The 26,793-nt window shown below is 33.1% G+C and overlaps 2 protein-coding genes across 3 annotated transcripts; one reads left to right on the forward strand and one right to left on the reverse strand.

The window, feature by feature from the left end:
- Positions 1–2,540: 2,540 nt before the first annotated feature.
- On the forward strand, positions 2,541–21,951 carry LOC149733790 (nuclear factor NF-kappa-B p105 subunit-like). Its single transcript, XM_089881983.1, has 30 exons — positions 2,541–2,700; positions 3,890–4,030; positions 5,611–5,759; positions 6,794–6,930; positions 7,222–7,380; positions 8,080–8,184; positions 9,389–9,549; positions 10,229–10,301; positions 10,913–10,990; positions 11,213–11,412; positions 11,614–11,679; positions 12,138–12,200; positions 12,605–12,676; positions 12,978–13,181; positions 13,631–13,759; positions 14,140–14,221; positions 14,916–15,073; positions 15,395–15,484; positions 15,932–15,974; positions 16,294–16,430; positions 16,627–16,657; positions 17,015–17,168; positions 17,426–17,591; positions 18,236–18,392; positions 18,863–19,038; positions 19,211–19,393; positions 19,635–19,713; positions 19,956–20,125; positions 20,695–20,814; positions 21,422–21,951. The coding sequence occupies exons 1-30, from the start codon at positions 2,641–2,643 to the stop codon at positions 21,479–21,481; spliced, it is 3,603 nt and encodes a 1,200-aa protein (XP_089738109.1). The 5' UTR covers positions 2,541–2,640; the 3' UTR covers positions 21,482–21,951.
- Positions 21,952–23,092: 1,141 nt separating this feature from the next.
- LOC149733791 (uncharacterized) lies at positions 23,093–26,542 on the reverse strand. 2 transcript variants are annotated; one of them, XM_089881985.1, is made up of 7 exons: positions 26,386–26,542; positions 25,781–25,858; positions 25,530–25,613; positions 25,090–25,209; positions 24,469–24,546; positions 23,780–23,902; positions 23,093–23,300 (listed from the first exon to the last, which is right to left on the reverse strand). In XM_089881985.1, exons 1-7 carry the CDS (start codon positions 26,428–26,430, stop codon positions 23,157–23,159), a joined length of 672 nt encoding a protein of 223 aa, XP_089738111.1. In that variant the 5' UTR covers positions 26,431–26,542; the 3' UTR covers positions 23,093–23,156. The 2 variants fall into 2 exon arrangements, with proteins under 2 accessions (XP_089738111.1, XP_089738112.1); XM_089881986.1 differs by lacking the exon at positions 24,469–24,546.
- Between the last annotated feature and the right edge of the window lie 251 nt (positions 26,543–26,793).

Below are 26,793 nucleotides of genomic sequence, written 5' to 3' on the forward strand. Positions count from 1 at the left end.
CTTCTATATCATAGCGTACAATTTAAAATTTGTGTTATAAGTCAACTAATTCAGTTTTGGACTCATTTATAGGTTGTTCGTTGCATAACCTATGAATTTAAAACATCTTGTTTTAAATGTGTATCTCTATCGGAAACTGGTTTTACTGTCCAACCTCACGCCTTTGAACTGCGTTGAATAACCTTTAAACATACTTTAACTCTTCTCCATAAGACATACAGCACATCCAATGCCTGATCTCGACTATAGGGGTCGTATGCGTCAAGCCGGCAACATTCTTGTATAGTTTAGTTTAGGTGGTGATTGGCATTTCGTACGAACAGCTGAACCGCGCGTGTGTGCGCGCGAGATAGCTCCTGGGATCACGTGATCCGGGCCTTGGGTGTCGACTCCGACTGTCCGCAAAGAAAGCTTAAATCGTGTTGACCTCGGAAACGATTTATTACGTCATAATTAAACCTTTCAATAACGCTAAAGTTATATTTTCCCTAATGTCGCAATTAAACAAGCGAATTTGCCTTCGGTTAATGCCGGTTCTTATCAGCAGGCAGCCTGGTTCTAATTATAGCAATGAGCATCTGGCCTTAACGTCACTAATTGAAATCTGTAGCGCGTTGTCTGTTAGGAAATCTCTTTTTGAACTACAGAGGACGTCCATTGTATATATTGCCAACGCTTCCACATATCTTAATACCAATTGTTCAATGTGTATATACTTTGAATCGAATACCTCCTTTAATGCTGGTACATTTTAACAACACGAAATATTGATAGAACGCTTAAAAGGGAACATAATCGTCTTCTGCAACCAAACTCGACAGCGCGTATGATTGATTAGAAGATTGGTGTAAATCGAAGTGGGTGGTTTAAACCGTGACCAATTCTCTATCTCAAACGTCATTATTTACATTTCACTTTAAAACTCAGCTCAATCGCTTAACTCTTGAATTGTTTCGTTTTTTGTATTGATTTAAATATATAGTAGGGTGGGGAGAGATGGGACACCTTTAGCACATAATATCGAAATATCCCGATCGTTTTAAAGCATTTAATAACGGTCTATGGGAGTCATGAGGATCCGTTTTTGTAATTCTTTTAATGTTTTATGTTTACTATCGCCTAAGGCGATAAAATTGACTAAAAAGGTGCCACATCTTCCCCTACTCTACTATTAGTTGTAAATTAGTGAGTTTAGCTTGCTTACCTACAAAATTAAAAATCTTATTTTATGTAACGATACCGCCACCGGTAGACGACGCAGCAGAGCTTCGTTGAAGTCCATTCCCAAACTATGGCCAAATCAAATTAATAAGAAAATTTAGACACATTGTACAGTAATTGACTAGCGATTAAGGTTATAGATCTATACATATAGTAGGATGGGGGAAGATGGGACACCTTTAACACGTGATATCCAAATGTCCTGAACAGGTTTTAAACATTTTACAACGGCCTATAGGAGTCCTAGAAATACGGTTTTATATTTCTTTAAATGTTCTTTGTTTACTATCAAATGTGACGAGAAAGGAGAATGAAAAGGTGTTCCATTTTCCCCACCCTACTATACAAGTATTAATGCATCTTGAATTTTTCCACGTTTACTATATGTTTGATTTGTAAGCTATTAAACTAACCCTAGCTAAAATGAATGCAAAGATTTCAAGCCATTATCAAATTATATAGTACAACCATATTAGTAATTAAATTATAAAACGTGCTATGCGTAAAATTTTGCATGAGTTTCGTTGTTCTTTATTAGGGGCAAATATGGAAAAGGGAGAATAAACTTGTGCACTCTTGGTCAAGATGTGAAAATTCTATGGAATATTGGTAACTTCCTCGTTATCTACGTGTGTAAATAACTTTGCTACAATCAGATGTCTGAAATAGGTTCCCTGTACCGTGGGTGCTTGCCCGTCGTGTGTCTCGGGTTTTATATGTTAACAGGTGTATGTATCGATTAAAGGAACAAGAACCAAACTGAAAACGCCTTTGGCTCAACAACAAAACATCTTATTTTCCTTGTTGCTATCGCAGACCTTCTGTATGGTTGGGTGCGCCGTTTGGTGGTGCTTTCCGAGAGCTAAATATAGCACCAAGCACGTGACACGCGTCAGCCAATAGCGATCGAGAAAATTGTGACGGGGAATGCCCACGGTGAGGCACCGCCATAGCTAGTACCGCAATTTTGTCGACGAGGTACTGTACCGATGAAACAGGCCCCTGGTTTCGCGTTTAATATCGCAATCTTTAGTACATCTAGTCTTTCGATGCAGAATAAAATTACAATGTTTAAGAATCGGATACACTTTTGTTTTTGCTGGTTTGGACTTACGGCATGTAATTGTTAACTAGTTTAGCGACGTTGGAAACGATGTTTTGTTTTTTTGTCTCAAGGACAGACTAGACTTGCGCAGTAGCCGTATATTCAACTTAGCTGTTGTGCGCCAGTTTTGAATTACTGTCAATCTGTATTATAAAGTATATATATATAATATATATGTTTTATTACTTTTTTTTATGTTTTTTTACTATGAATAAATTAAGTTTAAATTTTCAAAAATTAAAAACTGTACAAACGTGAAGCATTTTCTCTGTTTTTCAGTTGAATTATTGAATAACTATTTTCCAGCTTTATTAATGAGTGACCAATCTTTAATATTACATCAGAGCACAAGGGAAAATATGTTTCCTGAGGAGGTAAAATCATTACATTCTTAATTATGCGTTTCAGCATGGCTTAGAAATCTATACTTGTTTAAACTTTTTGTATTTTTTTAAAATTAATTTTTTTGTTAAGTGCAAATACCATACACTATGCATATTGCACAAATAAAGTATTTAGGATAGTTTCTTTCATTACAAATTTTTATTCTTGTATTTTTACTCTTGAAATTAATGTACATATCAAGTTCCTTAATCATTAATTTATTTACATGGGACTATACAAAGAAGACGGAAAATTTTTTCCGCTAGAGGCGGTAATTATTTAAATTAAAAAATACGGAAAAACGAACAAAACAGCACTACAAAGTGTTAATAAGTGTAAAACAAATTAATTAAATAATAAAAATGCCTTTCTAAATACATAAAACACTAGTAAGAACATATTTCCCACATTAGGTCGGTTATATACGCTCTTTCGTTGTGTTTACTGTCGTCGAGTCTGTGGTGTAGCGGTTTACGTGCGGTCGTAAACTCTCTTTGTTTCATTTTTACCGGGTTCGAGTCCCGCACAGTGGAATACTTTTTTATATTTTTTTTTCAAGTTTTTTTTGTTTGACGAGTTTGGGGTTAGGGGTTAGGGGTTAGGGGTTGGGGGTTGGGGGTTGGGGGTTGGGGGTTTATATCTTATGTGTATAAACCGTGAAACTAACTGCTCCCCATAAAATAGAGAAACGAATTTGTCATCGCCTTCTAGCGGAAAAAATTTTCCGTCTTCTCTGTATAGCTCCATGTAATTTATTTAAACAATACCCAACAACAATATTTAAACAACGCCCCACTAAGAGTGTTTAGTTTGGTATTACGCCAGTGTAAATGTCACATTTTAAACAAATAGGAATTACAATCAATTTTATACTTCCTGTTTAAAATGTTTGTTCTTATTGGTTTTTATACATTGTGTTTAAAATTACAGCAGTTAGCATCAAATAGTATGGATGTCTAAAGTTTTCCAACAGAATTTTTAGCTCCATTTATCAATATATCTACTTTATTCAGTTGTGGAAATAAAATAATAGTTGTTTTTGACAAAAAAATTGAACAAATTTTTTGATTACAACAGTCTTACAAACTTTTTAATTTTATGTTTAACTTTTTTTTTCAAATTTGTATAAAACATGTTCTGCACTTGTGTTTAAAAAACATGTCCTGCACTTTATTACAGAATGGAGAACCCTATCTTGAAATCATAGAAAACCCAAAATCGCGAGGTTTTCGCTTTAGATACACATGTGAAGGTCCGTCACACGGTGGCATTCCTGGAGGGAGCAGCGATAAAAACAAAAAGACTTTTCCAGCAGTAAAAGTAAGTTTAGATAAAGGTTTTAAATGAATTTAGTAAAGGCCTAAAATTGGGCAAGTTTTTGAATGGTAACGGTTAATGAGTAAAAAAAGGCCTATTTTATAAAAATAGACAGCTGGGATGTGTATAGTATTGCACTTTGTTTTAGTTAAATAGTATTTATCAAGTTCCTGTTTCACACACATATTGTAAGCCAAAGCAAAATTATAGTTTTTATAATACATTTCAAATGCTGAATTTATTCTAAATCTGAATTCCAAAGTAGGAAACACATATCTTTCACAGTTTTATAATTTTTTTTTTCTTCCACTCCCTGTTAACAAAATGTTTACGAAACCGACCATTTCCAAATTTAACCATGGCGATAGCGTAATAAAACTTGAGTGTCATGTGACACCCAAGGCAATTCACAGAATAAGTTGAACAGAAACTTTATACTGTCTTTATAATCTTTATATGTATATACAATTGAATTTGATGTCATATTTTATTTCTAACTTTTTATATTTCTCATGACATAGTGAACTATTTAAAAGGATTTTTCTGGTTACACAATTTAGTGCAATTTTACAAGTCTATATGCATATGCATATGCAGTATCATGCACTTTTTTCATTGCAGTACTGCAAAATCCAGACTTTTTTTTATATAATTTGATCATCATATGTATATTTGTTTATAAATAAACCATTTATTTAATTATACAGCAATTGATGGCAAATGATCCAAATAAGTAATGCCTCAATGGTCAAAATTTTCCATAATTGGCATTTGGCACTATATATTAACTTTGTTCTATGCTTTCGGGATTTCCCACTTAAAACATGACTAGGCCTATGTTTTTCAATCGCTATAGGCCCACTGTCTTTATATTTAAGGGTTTTTAATTAAAATGGGTTTATGTTACGAAATTAAATAGTTACATAACATGGAACATCAGTTGTCAAAACAGTGATTTTGAAATGTCATGTTTTAACACACATCATTAATTAATGCATGTCCTGACATTTCTACCATTAAGATGGCTTACTTAAAACCACTCGTCTGTCAGATAAGATTTTATATAAAATTATAAAAAAATCCTAAATCTGAAATGTTCCATATAGAAAAAGGCTTCCTATAGACCCTTGGGCTTGCCATTGTTTATTTTACAACTACTCAATTGATTTTAGGTTTCAATATTACGTCATAACGAAACTTCAAGGAAGTTGTTCAACTTTTTGCGCTCATATACAAAGCTTTTAATGGTGTAGTTATACAGCCCCAATGTCCAAAATTATATGTTTTTAAAAAAGTTTTTAAATATTGGACGAAATTAGGAGTGACCGTTTACTACTAAAATGCACTTATAATTTATAAAGTAAAGTTACACTTATAATTGTTAACGTAGAAAACCTCAGAAATTAATGCTGCAAACACAATATACTTTGGCTCTTTTTGTGTTTAGACCTGTCACAGCAAGAAAAAGGCTTTTTGGGCATAAAACTGGGGTGCCTAACATAATTGTTTTTACCCTGTTTCAAAATGTGGGTCATGTCATCCCAGACCATGCTTACATTATGCTTATGTTTTGGAATTTCCAGATCTGCAACTACCATGGTTACGCACGAATTGTTGTGCAGTTGGTAACGAATGAAGAAAATCCCCGCCTGCACCCGCATTCGCTCGTGGGGAAACAATGCCAGAATGGTATTTGTACTGTGCAGTGTGGGCCAAAGGACATGACTGCCACGTATGTACACTGGCCTACCTAACTATTTTATTGTTTCATTTTTGTTTTCAGCCTTTGTGTTATAAAAGGCCTACAAAATGTAATAATTTTCTTCATTTTTAAAAATGAAATATGTATAAAGGAAATAATTTTTTGGCTGTTTTTATTTTTGAATAGTTAATATCCTCTAGAACTAAACTGTTTTTGGCGCAAAAAAAACTTTTTAAAATTTGTTATTAACACAAATGATAAGGCGCACGTGTAACGTCATTGGAAACCTTTTTATGTTTATTGTTTACGTATAATGGAAAACTTCCTGTACACAATTACCCTGGAAATTTCCTTGTCTAGAAGCCTATATGCCAATACTGTCTACAACGAGTTTAGCTTATCTGTGCCATAGATTAATTAAGATACACAATACCTTTGATTAAATTCAGTAGTTTATGCTTGGTTTCATTTGTAAAGGTGCTTACTTTTGTTCAGTATGTTTTTAATATCTAGAAACTGCACTATTAACAAAAAATCACTATGATTGCCAGTTTTATGCTAAACTAGTTCAATAGAAATATATTATATATATATATTATTGAGCTCCTATGGTAAAGCATGTTAACATAGTTTTTAAGTTTATAGTTTGCCCAAGTTTAACAAAATTAATATGTAATTTTCACAAATATATATGCCAAACATATGAATAAAACTGTTCTTTACAGTTTATTCACTCCTCCATTTGTAACAAAATAACTTAGAAAAAGTCCTGCAAACCTAGCTAGAACTGCTACTAACAACTAACTAAAGTTTATTTTGTACAATTGATTGTATTTTATTTTACCTGGCCCCCAAACACATGGCCAGATGCCTTAACAGATTAGTTTTTACAGTATTACATATTAAAAAAAGTGTAGAGCACTGCATTATAAAATTATAACATTATACCTTATGACAAAATAATGGCAGCAAAAATAGTTTTCATTATTATTGGTGATGCCAAAATTGCCTAGCAACACCACAAAGGTTTTTAGGACTGCAATACAAGTTGTGTTTACTTCCAGTTTCCCCAATCTTGGCATACAGCATGTGACGAAGAAGAATGTTGCGACCATCTTGGAGGAAAGGTACATAGCAGCAGAGATGCAGCTTAGCTCAATCAATGATGGATTTCCACAGGAGGTTCAAAGAAACATTAAAGGTAGTTTGGAAACGCACCCAGGGCTGTGATAAACTTGTTGGTGTGAATGTGGTTGCCCCACTATGCAACGATAAAGCAATTAGATTAAGTTCAGGTTCAAAATGACAATAAATTTAAGATTGTTTTCATTAAAATTTTGATTTAATTTGGTAAAATTTTTCCAAATTATTCAGTTTTCTTCCAAAATTTCATTATTATACAGTTTTAACGCAAAAGCTAACACAAGTTTTGGGCTTAACAAAATACATACTTTTTGCATTTTTTACAAATTTTATTCCCATTTTTTAACAGATGAAGACCGAAAGCGGATCGCAGCAAAAGCTCAGAGTGAAGCGAAGTCAATTGACCTTTCTGTTGTGCGTCTCATGTTCATTGCTTACCTACCTGACAGCAATGGGGCTTTCACAATCATGCTTAAACCTGTCATTTCAGATGCTATTTTTGACAGCAGTAAGTACTGTGTGTGGGTTGCGGTAATGGCTTAAAACTGGCCTTAATCCCGTACACTCGATAAGGGCCCTACCCACATGGAATAAAAGTTAGTGTGGGTGTTGGGTCAGGTTTTTTATAATGAGTTGAAAATTCTACCAAGTGGAAATAAACATTACAGTCACTGGCATGGGGTTTTCCAACTTAAAACTTAGAATATTAATGTTTAGGATTGGCAAATCAGAAACGCCAGTTATAAATGTAAACTGGTAAAAGTTGGCTGAATTAGGATTTAGGAGGTTTAGCTAACTGCTTAAAGTGGCTGTACACAGTATCCGGCGTGCGAATTCGCACGCGAAGTCGTATGCAAACCCGCATGCCGCAGCGAAATCCGGACAAAACAGACAAAACGGACGAATTCCGGATACTGTGTACAGCCACCTTCAGTGTTACATGTAATAGATTTTAGGCTTTTATTTTTTCAATATATTTATTTCTAACCCATTTATATAATAATACATATATAAAGGGCATGACCTTATGCTTATGAAACAATAAATTTAACCAATAACTTTGTCTAAAAATATATGTTCATACGTCCTAACTGTCTATTCCATACACCATGCTCTATATTCTGTATATAGGTGTCCTTTTCTACCTTGAATTTGTTAACAGTTTCCTAATAGCCACCCTTTAACCATAGACAATTATAATCTACAGAGGCTCCAAACGCAGCAACACTAAAGATTTGTCGCATGGATTGCAACGCAGGGAGCGCTAGTGGGGGGGATGAGGTTTACTTGCTGTGCGACAAAGTACAAAAAGGTGGGAAATAACCAAAACTATTTTTGCTTTCGTGACTCATTTTTTGGCATTTGGATTCTAAACTTGGACTGTGTTTTTGACATTATTGTCTTACATTGCCCATGTAATGGTTCGGATTTATTTCGGGCAAAAATGTTATTTGCTTTTAAACTTAACTAACAACTTTGTTTTAGCTATTTTTGTATTATCAATCAATTTTATTATTTAGGGATTTTAGTATCCTAGTTAAAATAGTAATAGAATACTAGAATCCGATGCTTTTGCAATATCATTTCTAATCAAAGCTTTTAATTTAAAATAAAACACTTACATGCCTGCAAAAATTATTGCTTTGGTTATTTCATGCTCTTTCATAAATTTAGGTTTTAAGCTTAAAGAAGCCAAACTTTGCTTATTACAATACTTCATTCAGTATTTGACGTAACTCTTAAATAAATATTTTTAGTAGCGTGTTACAAACACAAACAGATTTGCCTGTGTCATGGTAAAATACACTACACTGAAAAACAATAAGAGCCACACAGCAATTTATTTATAACTTAAGCCAAAAGTTAATGTTTTCTTAACTCTGATATGTAGTAATGTAGTATTAATTATGATAGACAAATGTTTTTATTACCCTGGTTTTACTAAGTATGTCCAAAAATAAAATAGTGCAACGTAATTAAAGAAAAAAAATTATTGTTTCTGCTAAATAAAGTTTTTATAAAATAAACGTTTCTAAAAATACCATAATTCAGAATTTTTTACAGTAGCAGTTATTTTAAAGTCTTTATAATGGGAAACTTTCAGGATATTTTATCTCTAATAAAGTAGCACTAAATTTACTTTTTTTAAAGTATTTTATTCCCATAAAGTACAATGTACATTTAGTTTGTAAAATATCAGTTTCTCGAGGTAAATAGACATTTAAGCTTGTTTTCTATTTTTAGAACATTTATATATATATAGTAGGGTGGGGGAAGATGGGACACCTTTTCGTTTAGTTTTCTCTTTTCATTCGGTAGTAAACAAAGAACATTTAATGAAATATAAAACCATATCTTCACGACTTCCATAGACTGTTGTTAATTGTTTAAAACACGGTCATGCAATTTGGATATTATGTGTTAAAGGTGTCCCATCTTCCCCCACTCTACTATACTATATATTCACGTTAGCAATCTAAACAATGTAAAATATACAATCTATATTTTTCATGTAGATGACATCCAAGTCGTGTTCAGTGAAGAAGACATGCAAGGAAACAACTTATGGGAGGCTTATGGTAGTTTCTCACCTACTGATGTACACAGGCAGTTTGCTATTGTGTTTAGGACACCAGCTTATAAAGATACCGAAATAAAAATGCCAGTCAATGTTCAGGTATTTTTCAATAAACATATATTATTAACTTAAAAAATGGCGAAATATAATTAAGTTTTTATGAAAAAAAAAGTGGAAATTTGAAAATAAGTATCAAAAAGGGCGTCAAAAATGTAAAATCCCCAGACAAAATTCCAATTTCATACAGCAGTTGTTTAAACAAAGTTTACATTAATTTTATTTAAATAAATTGTTAAAAAATTTCCCCAATCGATTTTTATCTCTCGAGCCCTTGGTATTACATAGAAAAATCCCCACTCTTGCTTTCCCAGTGGTTTTGTTAAGTAATAACATTTTACTGGAAACACAAAATGAAGTTAATGATTAACCATTGTACCAGGTGTTGTCACAGACCTACAGTGTTGCCTGAAATTTTATAATTTTTTTGAAAACTGAAATATAACGAAGATGTTTTATTTTTAATAGCTTAAAAACTATTTACACATTAATTTTTTATGTTTACTGATTTTTCAAAAGCTAAAACCGCTACTACTATAGTATAGACATAAAACAATTTTTTTAAATAATGCGCAAAAAATAAAATTTGAAAAACATAGCGAAAATAATTTAAGACCATTTTTTATTGCAGTTGCTCCCAAAAATGTAGTAATCAAATTTTTTTTTATCCAAAATTATCTGGCAAAACTGCTTATAAACTATTATTTGTTTACTGAACCAGGTTCAGCTCCGTCGCAAATCAGACAATGAAGTTTCGGAGTCAAGACCATTCACATATCTTCCAAACAAGTCTGGTGAGTGTCTTAACAAACCTTGTAATTGGGCATGAGGTGTCTGAATAAAAAAAGGCATTTGTATTAAAACACCTGTATTCTCCTGGCAAATGAGGGAAAAATAACTTTGACTAATTTATTTGTTCATTAATTCCTGTTTAATAAGGGTAACCATGTGAAAAAATGTTTTCATAAAAACATTGTGTAATTTTTATTACTTAGAAGTTGTGGGATTATTACACCTAACCTTCACCAATTGGACAAATATAACAGACGTTGTTTTTGTACCTTAGGCTATGATGTTATGTTTACAAAGCGCCGTGTTATAGTTTAGTAACATAATAATGGTGACTGATAAAGCTTTGGGTATAAATTTAATAAACTGAATAATATTTGAGTAGCTCATCTGGTGTAAAAATGTAGTGTATTTCCACGTTTTGTCTGCTGTACGGCGAGACTTTATCAGACATTGAAACGCAACAGTAACAAGCAAGCGAAAAGCAGGAAAATACTCGACGTTGGTAATACACTACGTTTTATACCAGATAAGCAACTAAAATATTATTAATAGTTTAATACTATGCCTGGTAGCAGAAGTAACCAAATATTCATTAAACAAAACATGTTTCCAGATCTGGAACTGATCGACAGAAAGAGAAGGAAAGTGATGCCAGATTTTCTTGACCACACCGGAAATGGAAGCACTGGAGGTAGCTGTTAAAATAGTCATAAACACTAAAACACCAACTCGTTTTTCAAATAAAAATCTGTTTTTTTTATATATTTTTTTAAAAAACAAATTATGCCAACAAAGAAAACAGAATAGACTTTTCTCCTTTAAAAATTGACACTTTTAATTTTTTTTCTTTAAATTTAAAAAAAATATATATTGTTTTTTTCCCCTTAATTTACACCCCATAATTCCTACCCAGGTTATTCATTCAACCCACAAGCTGCTATCCTTCCAAGCTCCTACAACTTCTCCGGCAACACTGGTAGCGGCAACACTGCAGGTAACGGGGCAGGTAAAGTAAAGGAAGCACGCCGACCCCCACAAAAGCAACAGAACCCACAGAAAGGGCCAGTTGATCCTTCTGTACTTATGATACTTAATAGAATCAAAACAGAGCCGGTACGTTGGTATTTCAAAACATTTTTCGTTTTTTTTTATGTTTTAATCTTGCAGTATTTAAATGAAATATTTTTCTAATTCTAGTATTTCCCATTTTTTTTAAAAATAGTTTTGATAATTTCCCCTTTTTTTATATACTTTTAGTTTTTTATATACTTTTACCTAAACAAATAGTTTTGTAATTTTGTTATTCTTCAACAGAAAAGTCCATCACCCCCAACTACCTATTCAAATTTCCCACCAATTGCCTACATGAGCCCAGCCAAGGTAAGAACAACTCAAACCCCTAGAACTAACTACTCAGCTTACTGTGACATAAGGCAGTAAGGCACCACTTATTAATTCTATTCTGTATGGGTGAGGACCTGGTATTAGGCCAGATTGTGCTTATTACCCCTCACCACCACTTGTTTTAATTTGTAACAAAATCTGGAAAGACATTGTTAAAATGAAGTTACACTCTCAGTCATCTAGCGTAAGAGACCTCATTGATGAATGTACAAATGTAACATATTTTCACTCTACTAGTCATCTAACAGTAATGGAAAGGCTATTTTAATGTAAAAAGCGGGTTGTTACAATTACAATTTAAAACATATTGTCACACCTACTCCAAAAGTTGGGGTCACGCGTCAGCCTAATAATTTTTGGTTTCAAAAAGTCATTCCAAAAAAAACTTAAAAATTAATTCTATGTGCCAGAGCTTATATCTTCTTTTTTTCCAGTCTGAGCCCTCGCCACCTGCCCCAATGAGCATTGGTGGGTCTCCTGCAGCTCAAGTACCCCAGGTAAGTTGCTTTCTATTTTCATTATTCGTTCTATTGTACATGGGTGGGTCCTACAGCAGGCCACGTCATGGGACCTGATAATTTGGCCATAGTTGTCCATTACTCTAACACCCAGGGTGCTACAACTCATTAAGTGACCACTGGGTTGGAGCAATGCCTGTTAAATGTGTTGCCCAAAGACACATATGCCCATTAGTATAAAAAATAGAATTCATAATCTTTCTGTGTTAATACAAGCACCTAACTACTGAGACACAGCAACAGTTTACATATTGCGACATCTAAAAACATCATTAGTGTAACATAACAATCATATATTTTTTGTACCTACATATAGTGTTTTAGTACATACACAGGCATTAAGCATTACCACTTTAAAACTCTGATTCCCATTGTCTTTGTAGGAAGAGGAATATCTACCAGGAACTCGAATCCCATTGCCCAAGAATGCTCGTCCACATACTGGACTACCACAGGTATAGTTTAAACAATTGCCTGATAAAAATAGCATGTCAAAACTTTGCCTAAAAAGCTGAAAATTAATTTGTAGTATTTTTCATTACTACAATATATTTTAAAGGATTTAAATATATGATAACGGCGGTATGCAAATGATATTAAAATGGAAAAATTGTGTGCATGAAGCAGCGCTATTCAATTTTTTTTTGTGATCAAAGTTTTTGAAACTACTACTTTTTACAGCAAAAAAAAAAAATGTTTAAAATACTACACAAAAATTTTCATATTTTTAAACTATATTTTTACTTAATTCCACAGATGAGTTTCCAAAATCCAATTGTGCTTTCCCAACAACAACAAATGCAACAACAACAGATTCAACAACAACAACAACAACATCTTCAACAAATTCAACAGCAACAAGCATATTCAAACTACAGCCCCATGTATTCCACCACATATGGGCTTGACAACACTCAACACATGGTGTACAGTACACCCTCACCTGACTATGGCCAACAGGTAGTTTTTTAAACAGAAATAGCTTTTTTAACTTTCAGTGCAATTTTTTTCAATTTTTTAAAGGCTTAACACCATTTGTAGTATTAGTTGTTTCAAAAATTTTAAATTATAAAAAATTTGAAATAAAAAAAAATTTAAAAATTTAAAAAATTGAAAAGAAAAATTGAAGTGGAAAAAAATTAGGGATTTGATTACTAGTACTAAACATTAAATAAAATATTATAAAAACAAATTGTTTTTCTTCTGTTTAAATTTTGCCTATCAAAGAATACAAACCAAATATGATTTTTAAAGGGATTATAAAGAAAATTGGCATTTTCTAAAGGTAATGTTTTTTAATAAAAAAAAAGTCAACTTGAAAAATGTTTTATTCTTTAACCAAAATCTTTGATTCTCGCATCCAAGATCATATTCCTACATCTTCTAATCCGATCTTTCATTCCTTTCAGATCATCCAGCAGTTAAGCCCACAAGAAGTCCAAGAATATGAGGAGACGGTGATGAATGAGCTGTCAACAGTTGACGCGAGTGACTTAGTCGACATAATGAACGTCGATCTCAACCACAACCCAATGCCGGTAAAATACTTTGTAAAATTCTGTAAAAAAACTCGTTTTTGTATTATTTTTTTGGTTATTTTTGCAGTTTGAATATGTTTTTTGCAGTAAATAGTATTTTGGAATGATTTTCCATTTATTAGTAGTTGAAAAATTAGTTATTCTATGTTATATGGGTAGTTTCGGACAATCTAATTTTAGGTCAGATTTTGCCCATTATCCGAACACGTAAACTCTTATCTATAATATGAACATATAAATGCATAAATAAAAAAAAATTAATCTTTAAAACTAAAAATTTCCTTAAAAAAGATGTACGCAATATTTATTATTTGCAAAAAAAACATGCATAAAACCATTTTTTAACATGAAAAAAAACTAAATTCTCATTTTATGTCCAGCAAACTACCAACAGTAACATTATCAACCAAGCTTATGATCAAGCCAACATTCTTACACAGACAAACAACACTTATGGTGGAGGTGAGTTGGGCTCGCTTATAGTTCAGTTTTTCTGTTTTTTCTTTTGTTTTTTACTCTCTATATTTTGGTTTGAAATGTTGTAACATCTACTCTTACCGAAGTTTTTACATTAGATAGATTTAGTATCGTAATTAACTAAAATGTGATTCATCATGCTAAATTTAACGCAAATACTCACTTGAGTAATATTCAACTAATTTTGACAAATCCATAAAATCTTGATTTTTAGTTATATACCAAGTATCTTTCTTAGGGTTTTTATTGTATAATGGTGCATTTTGACCCTCAGCACTGTTTTCGCTTATACATCATTTTTTTCTGTGTTTTTTTTTGTTTTTTACTCTCTATATTTTGTCATTTTAGAAAGCAAATTTATTTTGGAAATTGTTATTAAAAAAAAATAAAATTGAAAACATTTTTTTACAGTTTTGAAATCATTTAAAAATGTAACGAAATAATAATTTACCAGTAAAAAAATAAATATTATATATAATATATATTTGATTATTTGTTAAAATTAGGAAGTCCAAGAATGTAAAAATTTCCCATTATAAAACACAAAATGTACATTACATTTCTTAAGTAGTTGCACAAAATTTAAGAAGTATGATAAAAATTTTATTTTTAAAAGGACTTTATTTTTAAACTATTATAAAGAAAAACAAAAACCCAACAATTTTTTTATTGAAATTAGGAAGTGGAAGTTTCCGAGGATCAGTGGTTGATCCCATCATCCCTCAACCTCTTTCAAACGCTCCTCTTCCTATATTGAGTCAACAGTTTAGTCAACAGTTGTTGGAGCTGACGGAATATGATTTGGCCGACATTGAATCAGATGCAGGAGCCGAACGGGTAATGACTCAGCAAAAATTTTCCACTGTCATTTTGACCAAGCAAAATGACTTTTTTTTATACGTTTTTTAAAGTAATTTAGTCAACAAAAAAAAATGGCAATGCCCAGCAAAAAAGCACATTTTAGGAGTATTTTCTATTTTTTTTTTTTTAGATTTATAGGTTTTATATAGAAGAACCTAACCAACTGTTGTGTAATTTTGTTATTTTCCAACAAAAAAACACTTAACAAGTATAAAAATGATACCTAAAATGTAAAAATCCCTGCACACAAAACATCACATAATTTACATTTCCTAAATATTTACATAAAATCCCCAGAAACCAAAGCCAGGCAACAACAATGATGATGAACAGGAAGAGGATTACGCCTCTGCTTATTGTGAGGAACAAGACACCACTGACTCAACAGTAAGTCTAATTATAATATATATAGTAGGGTGGGGAAAGAAGGTACATCTTTTCATTCTATTTTCTCGTCCCATTTTGTAGTAAAAAATGAAAAAATATTCAAAAAATTATGAAACTGTATCCTCACGACTCTGATGAACTGCTGTTAGTTGTTTTAAACATGAAACGATATTTCAATAATATTTGCCTAAAGATGTCCTATCTTCCCCCACCCTACTGTATGTATATATATATAAATAACTTTACTAATTTAAACTTAAATGATTTCAAAAAAAAAAAAAATGAAAAAAAAAAAAATATATATATATATATAGTTTTTCTTGTTCATTTTATATATTTTGTGATTTGCTTTTTTTTCTTGATTATTTTTGTTTGTGTGTTAACGATTTTTTTGTAATTAAACAGCTTTTTAATTTTACCTCATTTATCGATATTCATATTTTTTAGGCTCATGAAGCAGAACCCAAAAGCTTTTCCACCGTTCAATCTGGTAAGTAATAAAAGATAAACATTTTTTTCTATTTTATTAAAACAGCATTTTTTTTCAATTTTACTTACATACATCTGAACACAATTGTATTGTGTTCTGACATCACTGAAAAAGTTTAGGATTTTGAGCCAAAACGGTAAAAATATGTAGACAAATGTATCATACATGTTAAGTGTGGAGTATAATGGATATATTCAATATATCAAAGTACCAAAATAAAAGTCAGCACAAAAATATTTTTCCGAAAAAATATTTTTTTTCTTCTTAAAAAATATTTTAGTATTTTTCTGTTTAAAAATTTTTTTTAAACTTTTTCTAGATTGTTGCAATGTGGAAGCTGATGCAGCGATGTTAAAAATGGAAAAACTATCTCTGGCGCCATCTATGCCCACAAAGTTAGACTCGCTTAAGCCTGAAAAGAAATTTGATTCTAAACAAGTGGAAACCAAAGCAAAGGTGAAAAAATCATTTTAAACTTAAAATTATGTATTTACTGCTGCCCAGTGTCATTTTTGGGTGTTTTTTAAAATTGGTTTAATGCAAAACCGGATAAAGAAAGGGCTTAACTGTTTGCTGTATAAAGTACTGTATTTAAACTTCCGAACGTTTGTTGTTTTGCAAAAATTCAAAATATTGTTTTCATCTTTCACAGGGTCCTTTGAAACGACCTGTCACATCAACAAGTAAGTTGCATGAAAATTAACCTTCAAATTGTAAACCAGTAATATGAACACCAATGATACTCTGTATTAAGCATTAAAAACAATAATTCTGTTTTGTTGCTGTAAAATATAAACTATTTTTTAACTTATAAAAGGCAGGCGAAATTATTTAAATTTTTACACTTTTTAGTCGCTTTTTTCACCTTTTTTATCTCCGTATTTATTATTTTAAATTGAAACTTTATATTTTCTTGGTTATCGTGACTGAAGAGACGAAATAAATTTCATACATTCATTCATTTTTTTCCAAGTTTTTAAATCCAATTAAATATTATCTTTTTTTATAATTTTTAACTTTTTTTTAAACTATTTCTAAAGCTGCCTCAGTGACTCAAGCCTTGGAAAAATACGCTGTAAAAACAATGAACAGAAATTCATCTGCTTTGCACGATTTCTCGGTGACAGGAGATATCAGAATGCTCCTTGTTCTACAGCGCCACCTAACGGATGTTCGTGACTGCAACGGCGACTCGTGAGTGGAAATTTTTATTTAAAAAAAATGTATATTTTAGTGAAAAAATTTAGATTATTTTTGTTAAAATGTTGTTGCAAACTGTCTGAACACTATTTTTGTTCCTGTTAAAGTTCAGAAAAAAACTACATTTTGTCGAACATCTAAATTTTGTTCTTGCCTAAAAATATTTTTTGGAAAAATTCATCCGGAATCTCAAAACTTTTTAAAAACCTAAAATTTCATCCAAAACTAAAAAAAATCCTCTCAATCCACAGTGTCCTCCACGTAGCAGTTATCCATGATCAGATGCAGGTCCTCTCTTCGCTCCTGGATGTGATCGTTACACTGAATAACAAGCAGAACATCATTGATGCGGTCAACCCACAGAAGCAAACTGCTCTACAGATGGCGGTGCTTAGTGATAATGTGGATGCTGTTATTGTGAGTAAAAAAAACAATAATATTATTATAGCAGGGTGGGGGAAGACGTAACACCTTTAGCACATAATTTCCAAATATCTTGATCAAGTTTTAAACAATTAACGACAGTCTATGGATTAACGACAGTCTATGGAAGTCGTGAGAAAACGGTTTTATAATTCTTTTTATGTTCTTTGTTTACTACCAAATGGGACGAGAAAATAGAGTAAAAAGGTGTCTTATCTTTCCCTACCCTACTGTTTAAACTCTTTTTTTACTTTTGTATGTCATCTTTTTCTCTTTAAACACGTGTTCATACCGTGTGTGGTAGTTTAGAAAACTCTACACATTTGATCCGTTGGCACTTTGTTCTGTTAACCTGCTGTATTGAATGTTGGAAATATGAGAAGACAAATTGTCTTGTGGTTAAAACGTGTTACATTACTTTCAATTGAAAAGTGATATGTATACTCCTTAAAACAGAACCGAAAAAGAAAAATCTGGTTTTACTTTTTATATTTGCCCTTTCCAAACTAATTTTTTTCATTTAAAAAAAAAAATTTATTTCAAAAAAATGTTCGACTTTAGTATGTCTACTATTCCAAAATCTTAAGTTTTTATCTTTTTTGTTTTTACATTTTTTCATCAATTTATTTTATTCACAGGATCTTCTTAAAGTTGGCGCGGATCCACTTGTACTTGACAGTTATGGCAACCACTCCATTCATGTCGCTTGTCGTCATGGAAACGCCGACATTCTAAATCGACTACTAAACTGTAAACAAGTTTATGACATGGAAATGGATACGAAGAATTTCGACGGTGAGTTTTTAAATTTTTGGTATACCTTTTTTTCTGTATACTGTTATTTGTTAAGGTGCCACGGTGAGCAGTGCCATGGCATAATTTCATTAGCAGTGCCATGACTTCATATTTTTTTAATTTCTTTTTGGGGTTTTGTTTTTCCATCATGTTCCAATCTTTGAATCAATCTCTTTTAAGGTCGACTCCCCCCATTGTACGGGTTGTGTCCTTACGCACACTTTCTTCCAATTAGAACTTTAATATGCTTAATTCAATAATGTTTATTTAATTTTGACATTGTATCGTCTGTCGGGTGTAACGGTTACGCCTTTTATCCAAAACATTATTTCTTCCTTTTTTTATCAATAAGCGTGTTTTAACAACTGTTGTTTTACTGTTACTACCCGTCTTTTTTGCTTGTGTCATTTTTTCTATTTTTCGTTATCCTCACTGAAAGACGAAATAAATTTCATTCATTTCTGTCACAGGTCTTGGGTGTTTCCACCTTGCAGGAAAGGCAAGTTCAGGAACTCGTCAATGCCTCGGTTTGCTCCGAGAATTTGCATTTGACGTCAACATGCCGGACATGAAGAGCCGACGTACAGCTTTGCACATGGCTGTTGAAGCTGACAACATCGTGGTGGCTGGCTGTCTTATCTCAGAGGTACGTTAAGCGATAAAATCATTTTTTTGGAAAGTTGTCAACAATTTTTTTTTTAATTAAAAAACAAAATTGATATTTTTTAAAATTTGGACCAAAAACTGTGAAGGAAAAAATAAATTTATAAAAAAGTAGTATTTAAAATTTTGGATTGTAAAAATTATGTTGCATCCAGTGTGATGCGGACTTGGAAGCTTCAACATATGAAGGTTACACTCCTCTTCATGTTGCTGCATCCCTGGATCACTGTGAGATCGCTACTCTGCTCCTCGCATGCGGAGCTGATCCGGAGGCGAGCTCTGCTCCTCCGGGAAGGGAAGATGGGATGACTCCTCTTGATCTTGCAACTTCCGATCAGGTGAGATCATTTTTATGGGTGTTTTATCATATGACTTTTTTGACGGTTTCATGATATGATTCTGTGAGTGTTTTATCATATGATTTTTGAGGGATTCATGATATGATTCTGTGAGGGTTTGTTCATGTGATTCTGTTATGATAAAAGGAATGGATTTTGTGAAATAGTTGTATATATAAGTCTATTTCATATGATTAAATGCATCATTAGCTTATCACATGGATAAATCATGTTTTCCCAGATGAGAGATCTTCTCAATGGTGTGTTCATGAAAAATATAAAAGAAGAACTTGACAACTCTAACTACAGTGATGAAGAAGGTGAAAAATCAATATTTTTTTTTAAATCTAAAACATTTCATGTTTTTCTAAAAAAAAAATAATAAACTAAACAGATAACCTCAAAGGTTTTACACCTATGCTGTTGCTACCGCTCTATAACATTAGCTTTGCCCTTTTCACATAGTTTTTTTATCTTAAAAAGACAATTTTGTCCGCAAATTTTTTTATCTTAAAAATGCCCAATATTGCCTAAATTTTAATAAACATTGTTACATCTATAGACCTTGCTACACTTGACCCATTGATTAGACTGAAGCTGTGTAAGCTTCTCAATCTGGAAAAATCCGGTTCTGACTGGTATGCTCTAGCTAGCCGGTTATCTCTTGACTACATTGTTCCCTTTATTGACACAACAGAAAATCCCACTGACTTGCTACTAGATAACTACATGGTAAGTTTTCTCTACGCACACTTTTGTTTCTATAAAAAGACTAACTTGATAATAGTGAAACATAAATGGCTTGTTTGTCTGGTAGGCGTAGCGACCACACTTTTTTTTTCTTCCAACTGAATGTAAATACGTTTTTAACTGTAAGCTTGTCTCAACAACTGTTGTTTTGTTGCTATATCCTGTCTTTTCGTCTTTTTAATCATCTTTTTGTTTGTGATTGACCATAGCACAGTTGGTTAGCAGCACACCTGACTTTTACTCAGAGGTAGTGGGTTCAAGGCTCGTCATTGCTACCATTGCGGGCGTATGTGTCCTTGGGCAAAACACTTAACGGCAATTGCTCCAACCCAGTGGTCACTAATGGGTTGTCCAAATTATCAGCACACATAAAGAAATGAAAAAATCCCCAAAAAATAATCACCTACAAAGTAACATACATGGTAACTCATAATCTGGCACGAGGTGCATGAAACAGAACACCCGTGTTTAACAATTAATCGTTTCCGGCCACGCAAGGATGAAGTAAACTACATTCATATTAATTAATTTAAAAATGTTTGATTTTGCAGTTTAAGCACGGCACAGTCGCTGGCTTACGATCAGCGCTCATGAATATTGGAAGACACGATGCAGTTCAACTTCTGAACAGAGCAGCAACAACAACATGCGTTGACAAGTTCGACAGCAATGTAAGTTTTATAACATGTAATGTTGGGTATCTGGTAGAATCGGAGTAATTAGATATAATATTTTCCTTATTTTGGCTGTTGTAATATTGGTATAGTAGGGTGGGGGAGGACAAACACCTTTTCATTCTATTTTCTCGTCCCATATGGTAGTAAACAAAGAAAGTTCAAAAAAATTATAAAAATCGTATCCTTACGACTCACACGATCTGAATATTTGGATATTATGTGCTAAAGGTGTCCCCTCTCCCCCCTTCTATGTGAAGTTTGGTTAATGTGTAGTAAACACATCAAATGTTTTAACATGGAACATAGTGAACTGCTGTCTGTTTTGTGTCTCAACCATACTAATATACTATACTTATATAATCTAATGAAAACTAAAGATATTATGTTAAGTTTAAATATATGCCAAAATAACAGTCAAGTAACCTTAATTTCAACAGCAATGAGTCACATATGCCCCAAATCTAAGGTCCCCTGGTGTGGCTTGCGGTAGAACCTCACCTAAATACAACACAGCCCCAGTTTTTAAAACCCGACACTTTTTACCCCCCTTTGACCCAAATCCTGTCACTAGTTCCCTTATTTACTAATACATCTTCTACAGGCTACAGAACAATGCGACAGTGCATTCGGCAGCTTGCCCAACCAAATCGACGTTATTTGAGCTGCCAAGTTTCAGCATATATAGTGGCGACGGCACAGACAATTTATTTTACGTTTTATTTCTTTTATCCAGTCTTTTTCGTGTACAGAGTAATCGGCCAGTCATCAACCTAAATGGACTGATATTTATCGTGTTTTGGACTTTTTCAAGTCCTGAATTAAAGTAAAAAGCTCGAACGCCAATATAAAAATGCTCCTTTGCTGTCTGTATAAAATTCTCCCGTTCCGCGCTTGATTTTTTTCTGTTTCATTCGATTGATTTTATTTTTTTAGCTCAGCCGCATCGATTTACAATAAGGCCGCGTTTTTTTCCACATAGAGTGATATCTGTACAGTTTTTGAGCTAAATTGGGTGCCCACTTCTATAATGTTTTATTTTCCACGTATTGTTAGGAGCGATCGTCAAGCTCCCCATGTTACCACTTCGTGTAACTTTAATTAGAAATGTAAATAAAATGTATTAGAAACCAAGTTGTCGGTGCTGTGGTTCTAAAAACGCACTTTTTTTCTGTGTTTTCGTGGTATAGAACTTACTGCATAAAAAACTTAGTAACGCCTACAGGTTTATACATATATATGGTAGTGTGGGGAAAGATAGGACACCTTTTCATTCTACTTTATCGCCCCATTTGGTAGTAAACAAAGATCATTCAAAGAATTATAAAACCGTATTCTAACGACTTCTATAGACCATTGTTAATTGTTTAAAACACGATCAGAATGTCTGAATATTATGTGATAAAGATTTCCCATCTTCCCAGCACTACTATAATACTGTGATGCATATTGTTTCATACTTAATTCCGATTTAACGTCCCATTTGATAGTAAACATATAATATTTACACAATATTTAACCGCACTTTTATGACAGTTAAAGGGGGATTACAATTTTTAAAACACTTTTTAGAAATATGGGATATTATGTGCTAACAGTAGCCGTCTTACCCCACAGTACTTCCCGACCGAGATAACACGGCCATGAGTTTTAGAATCGTACTTGATGAATGATAGTTGCAATTAATAAGTCAAACTGACTATTGAACTGCAATGCAATTTCTGAATCGATTCTTGGCCGTTTGTTTGGTATATTATACATTGGCTTGATGAAAAATGATTCTTTTTATTTTTTATGTAAAAAAGATCATTGGTTTTCATCGTTATAAGGCCACAAATAAATAGCAGGGGGGAAGACGAGACACCTTTGGCACATAATATCTAAATATCCTGATCTTGTTTTAAACTATTAACAACGGTCTGTAAGAGTCGTGAGGATACGGTCATACAACTCTTTAAAGAATAAAATTGTGTCCCATCTCTCCCCACCCTGCTATATGTAATATGTTTTTTAATCGACGTTCATTTTTTGTAGGCAAAGTTTAGTACTGTAGGGTTAGATGGACACCTGTTGCACATAATATGCAGATTTCTTAAGTGTGTTTTTAACAATTAACACTCTTTTTAAGTCGTGAGGCTACGGTTTTATAATTCTGTATCTTTTCTTTTTTATCATGTATTATGGGATCATAAAAAAAACGAAAGAAAACGTTGACCTCTATACTCGCACTTACATTAGCTCGTCTCATTTCACAAGATTTAAAAAACCATTAAAATTATTGGTTCAATACTTTATTACTACATGATCACTGAATTACAATTTACATAAGTACAACATTACTACAAGTTCTTATCATAAATGAATTCCCCCAGACCATGAAGGTTATGCCTTGTGACTGAGTGCAGCATACTGAAGTGTGTATGTAACTCGTTCATCAATTTTGTTACCTCTGGAATCAAATCAGCTCCCACTAGCTCAGCAACCTGTTGTAACAAGGCGTAGGATTATTAGAATCAATCAGATTCTTTGGATTAATTCTATAGTTTTATTTTCTATATTTGATGGGTGGGGGAAGATGGGACATCTTTAGCAGATAATATCCAAATATTCTGATCGTGTTTTAAACAATTAACAACGGTCTATAGGAGTCGTGAGGATAAGGTTTTATGTTCTTTAACTAAATGTTCTTTGTTTACTAAAACATATAGTAAGGAAATAGAATGAAAATGTGTCCCATCTGCCCCCACCCTACTATAACATCCTACAAAAATCAAAATTAATTGTCTTTCGAAGATGTTTTTCTTTAGGCAATTAGAAAACCTTAGACCAAACACCATTTTCCCTGGTCCGTAATATTAAGGAAAAAGTGCTTTTCGGCTCGATTTCTCCTGTACAGTTTTCCTTCTCCCTTTTTTCGATAATAGGCAAAGTTTTTTTATAATAAGATATTCGTATTACTCACTTCCGCGTCCCCCAAAACCTCTGCCGCTTGGTGTATTGTTGTTAAAGTTTCCACCGTGTTTCTCTCCGATTTAAAAGCTTGGCGAAAAGCACTTCGGAGGGTTGGCGGTCTGGTATGGTTAATCTGCATATAGTATGAATGAATGAATGAATGTAACTTACTTTATCGTTATAACTATGAGTTAACATGTATGTTATTTTGTGGGTGATTATTTATTCTAAGATTGTTTTATGTATGGCTGATAATTTAGACAACCCATTAGTGACCACTGGGTTGGAGTGCTGTTAAGTGTCTTGCCCAAGAACATATACGCCCACAATGGTAGCAGCGTCGAGCCTTGAACCCATTACCTCTGAGTTAAAGCCAGGTGCGCTAACCACTTTTGTCACGGGCGTACTACACAAACCATCACACTGTATATGCATTCAAAGACTTTACCACGCGGGCTTCTGTTTTATAAACAATAAAAAGAAAAATCTAAATATTCAGACAGAACTGGATATCAAATTTCACAACAATGGCGTTCCAAAAACTTGATAAATATTTAACCCCGACATTGTACACCTAAATTGCAACATGTTTATTTGCTTTGTTAACCTAATGAAATAACAGTTCTGGCAGTAAACAGCATACAAGAAATGAACTTAAATTTGTCTTGTTTTTTAGTCTATGTTAAATAATACACGTACGGTAAACGCAGGCATAAATCCGTGTTGAAAAAGATCGTTCACATAATCAGGGGCGTTTGCAGAAGCTGAAATCGTCACCTGAAAATGAATTTGAAAATATCACCCCTCTAGCCAAACCAATAAAAGTGATCGAATGGATATAGTAGGGTGGGGGAAGTTGGGACACATTTTAACTTTATTTTTTCGTCCAATGTGGTAGTAAACAAGAAACTTTCAAAGAATTATAAAACTATATGCTCAAGACTCCCATAGCCCGTTGTTTACTGTTAGACCGTTGTTCATTATGCACCAAAGGTGTCCCATCCTACTATATGTTACTTATTTATCCTCGCGAACCAGGGCGACGATAGTCGTATTATAGCATGGGTGTTCTGTTTCATAAATTCGTTCTGCAGTTATCCCGTATGTAACTTTTGGTGTAATTGCTCCCTTTTAGAGCTACTAATTTAGACTCATTAGGAACCACTGGATTAGAGCAATGACCATCAAGTGTCTTGTCTAGAGACACACCCGACCATAATGATAGCGGAGTCCAGCCTCGAACCTAACTCTCTGGTATATAGGCGAGCACCCTGATTAAAAAATATGACAAAAAAACAAACCATGCGGAATTGAACGTACTTGTTTTGCCATAATATAGGTTGCAACACGGTCGAGCATGCCGGATGTTTTCTCCATGCACTTGCGGAAATACTTCGCTACATTTGGATAAAACCGGTCGGCTTGATAATGATGGTGGATCTGAAAAATAGAAGTATTTGATGCCAATCGCAGCTATAATACAATCTAAGAAAAAATATTAAATAGGGCGGGGGAAGAGGGGACACCTTTAGCACATAATATACAAATACTACAATCGTTTTTAAACAATTACCAACGGCCTATGGGAGTCGTGAGGATACGATTTTAGAATTATTTTAATGTTTTGTGTTTACTACCAAACGGGACGAGAAAATAGAATAAAAGGTGTCCCACCGCCCCCCACTCTACTATATTACACGTTCATAACCGTTTCAGAAAACATTACAATTGGGTACGGCTAAAATAAACAGTCTACGCACCAAAGTGAGATACTGGTATTGCTTTTTCACCAGTTCTTGTGTGAATGACGTTGCCATCGCACAAAGTGGTAAGTCGTCCAAATGCTGCAAAATTTAATGAAATTGTTACGCAACAATGTGTGAATATAAAGGACATACCAAAAAGTCCAGTAAACTTTATTTACAATTCGTACGGACCTAGGTTCATAAACATTAATTTGAAAAAAAGTTTCAACTTGGATTTAAAGAAACGTTTAAATAAATGAACTTACCAAATCCTCAATTTCCAATTTCATTGCAGCACTCACATTGCAATATGAATTGAATTCCTGGCCGAACCCAACATATACCTGGAAAATGTCATAGTAGAATCAAATACAGATATAAGTACAATGAGGAAAGGCGGGACACCCTTGGCATTATATCCAAATATCCTAATCGTGTTTTAAACAACCGTTTATGGAAGTCGTGAGGATGTGGTTTTAGATTTCTTTGAATGTTCTTTGTTTACTACCGAATGGGAGGGGAAAATAGAATAAAAAGGTGCCCAATCTTCCTCCATTTTACTTTACATACCAACCGTTTTAAACACATTCGATTAAAAATGACAAATACGGTATTACAGTAGGATGGGGGAAGATAGGACACTTTTTAACTCTATTTTCTCGTCACATTTAGTAGGAAACAAAGAACATTCAAAGAAATATGAAACTATGTCCTCATGACTCTCATAGACCGTTGTTAATTGTTTAAAACACGGTCAGGATATCTAGATAATATGTGCTAAAAGTGTCCCATCTTCCCCCACCCTACTATACTAAGTTTTCATACGAATTAACACACTCACATTATTTTATCACAATATAGAAATACATACCTGGCTTGTTAGAACGGCACATAACAAAACTAAAACACGCATCATGTATTCTACACGCAGTTCTGTTCTAAACGAACACTAGAAAACAAATTTTAATAAATTTTAATTTCAACTGCGACAATAGGCGGCAAAACTAAAGCTACTTTTTACAGCTGTGTACTTTTTCACTCTTTCTTTCAATATATAACTCATAAAGCTTGAACTGTTTTATGAAGCGGTTTTGTTTCGTTCCAGCTTTCTGCTTGAGCAATCAAGTACAGTTTTGACGAACTCGTGAACGCTAACTTATCGTGACAAACAAAAGTTGCATGCTCTTTGTCTAGTCATCAAATAAAGGTTTCCAACTGCGAGTTGCAGGCAACTAAAGCCAAACAAGTTACGTAAACAAAAGGCATGACCGGTTGAGTC

Source organism: Ciona robusta, chromosome 7 (genome assembly GCF_009617815.1).
Source record: "Ciona robusta chromosome 7, ASM961781v2".
Classification (NCBI taxonomy): domain Eukaryota; kingdom Metazoa; phylum Chordata; class Ascidiacea; order Phlebobranchia; family Cionidae; genus Ciona; species Ciona robusta.

What these genes read in the sequence shown, in the direction of transcription:
- LOC149733791 (XM_089881985.1), bottom strand. Translation starts at nt 26,430, where the DNA reads ATGATGCGTGTTTTAGTTTTGTTATGTGCCGTTCTAACAAGCCAG. An exon ending in GTGCCGTTCTAACAAGCCAG is followed by an intron (nt 25,859 to 26,385) that starts GTATGTATTTCT and finishes GACATTTTCCAG; the next exon opens with GTATATGTTGGGTTCGGCCA. An exon ending in AATACCAGTATCTCACTTTG is followed by an intron (nt 25,210 to 25,529) that starts GTGCGTAGACTG and finishes TCTATTTTTCAG; the next exon opens with ATCCACCATCATTATCAAGC.
- LOC149733790 (XM_089881983.1), top strand. Translation starts at nt 2,641, where the DNA reads ATGAGTGACCAATCTTTAATATTACATCAGAGCACAAGGGAAAATATG. An exon ending in TCAACCACAACCCAATGCCG is followed by an intron (nt 13,760 to 14,139) that starts GTAAAATACTTT and finishes TTTTATGTCCAG; the next exon opens with CAAACTACCAACAGTAACAT. An exon ending in TTGACAAGTTCGACAGCAAT is followed by an intron (nt 20,815 to 21,421) that starts GTAAGTTTTATA and finishes CATCTTCTACAG; the next exon opens with GCTACAGAACAATGCGACAG.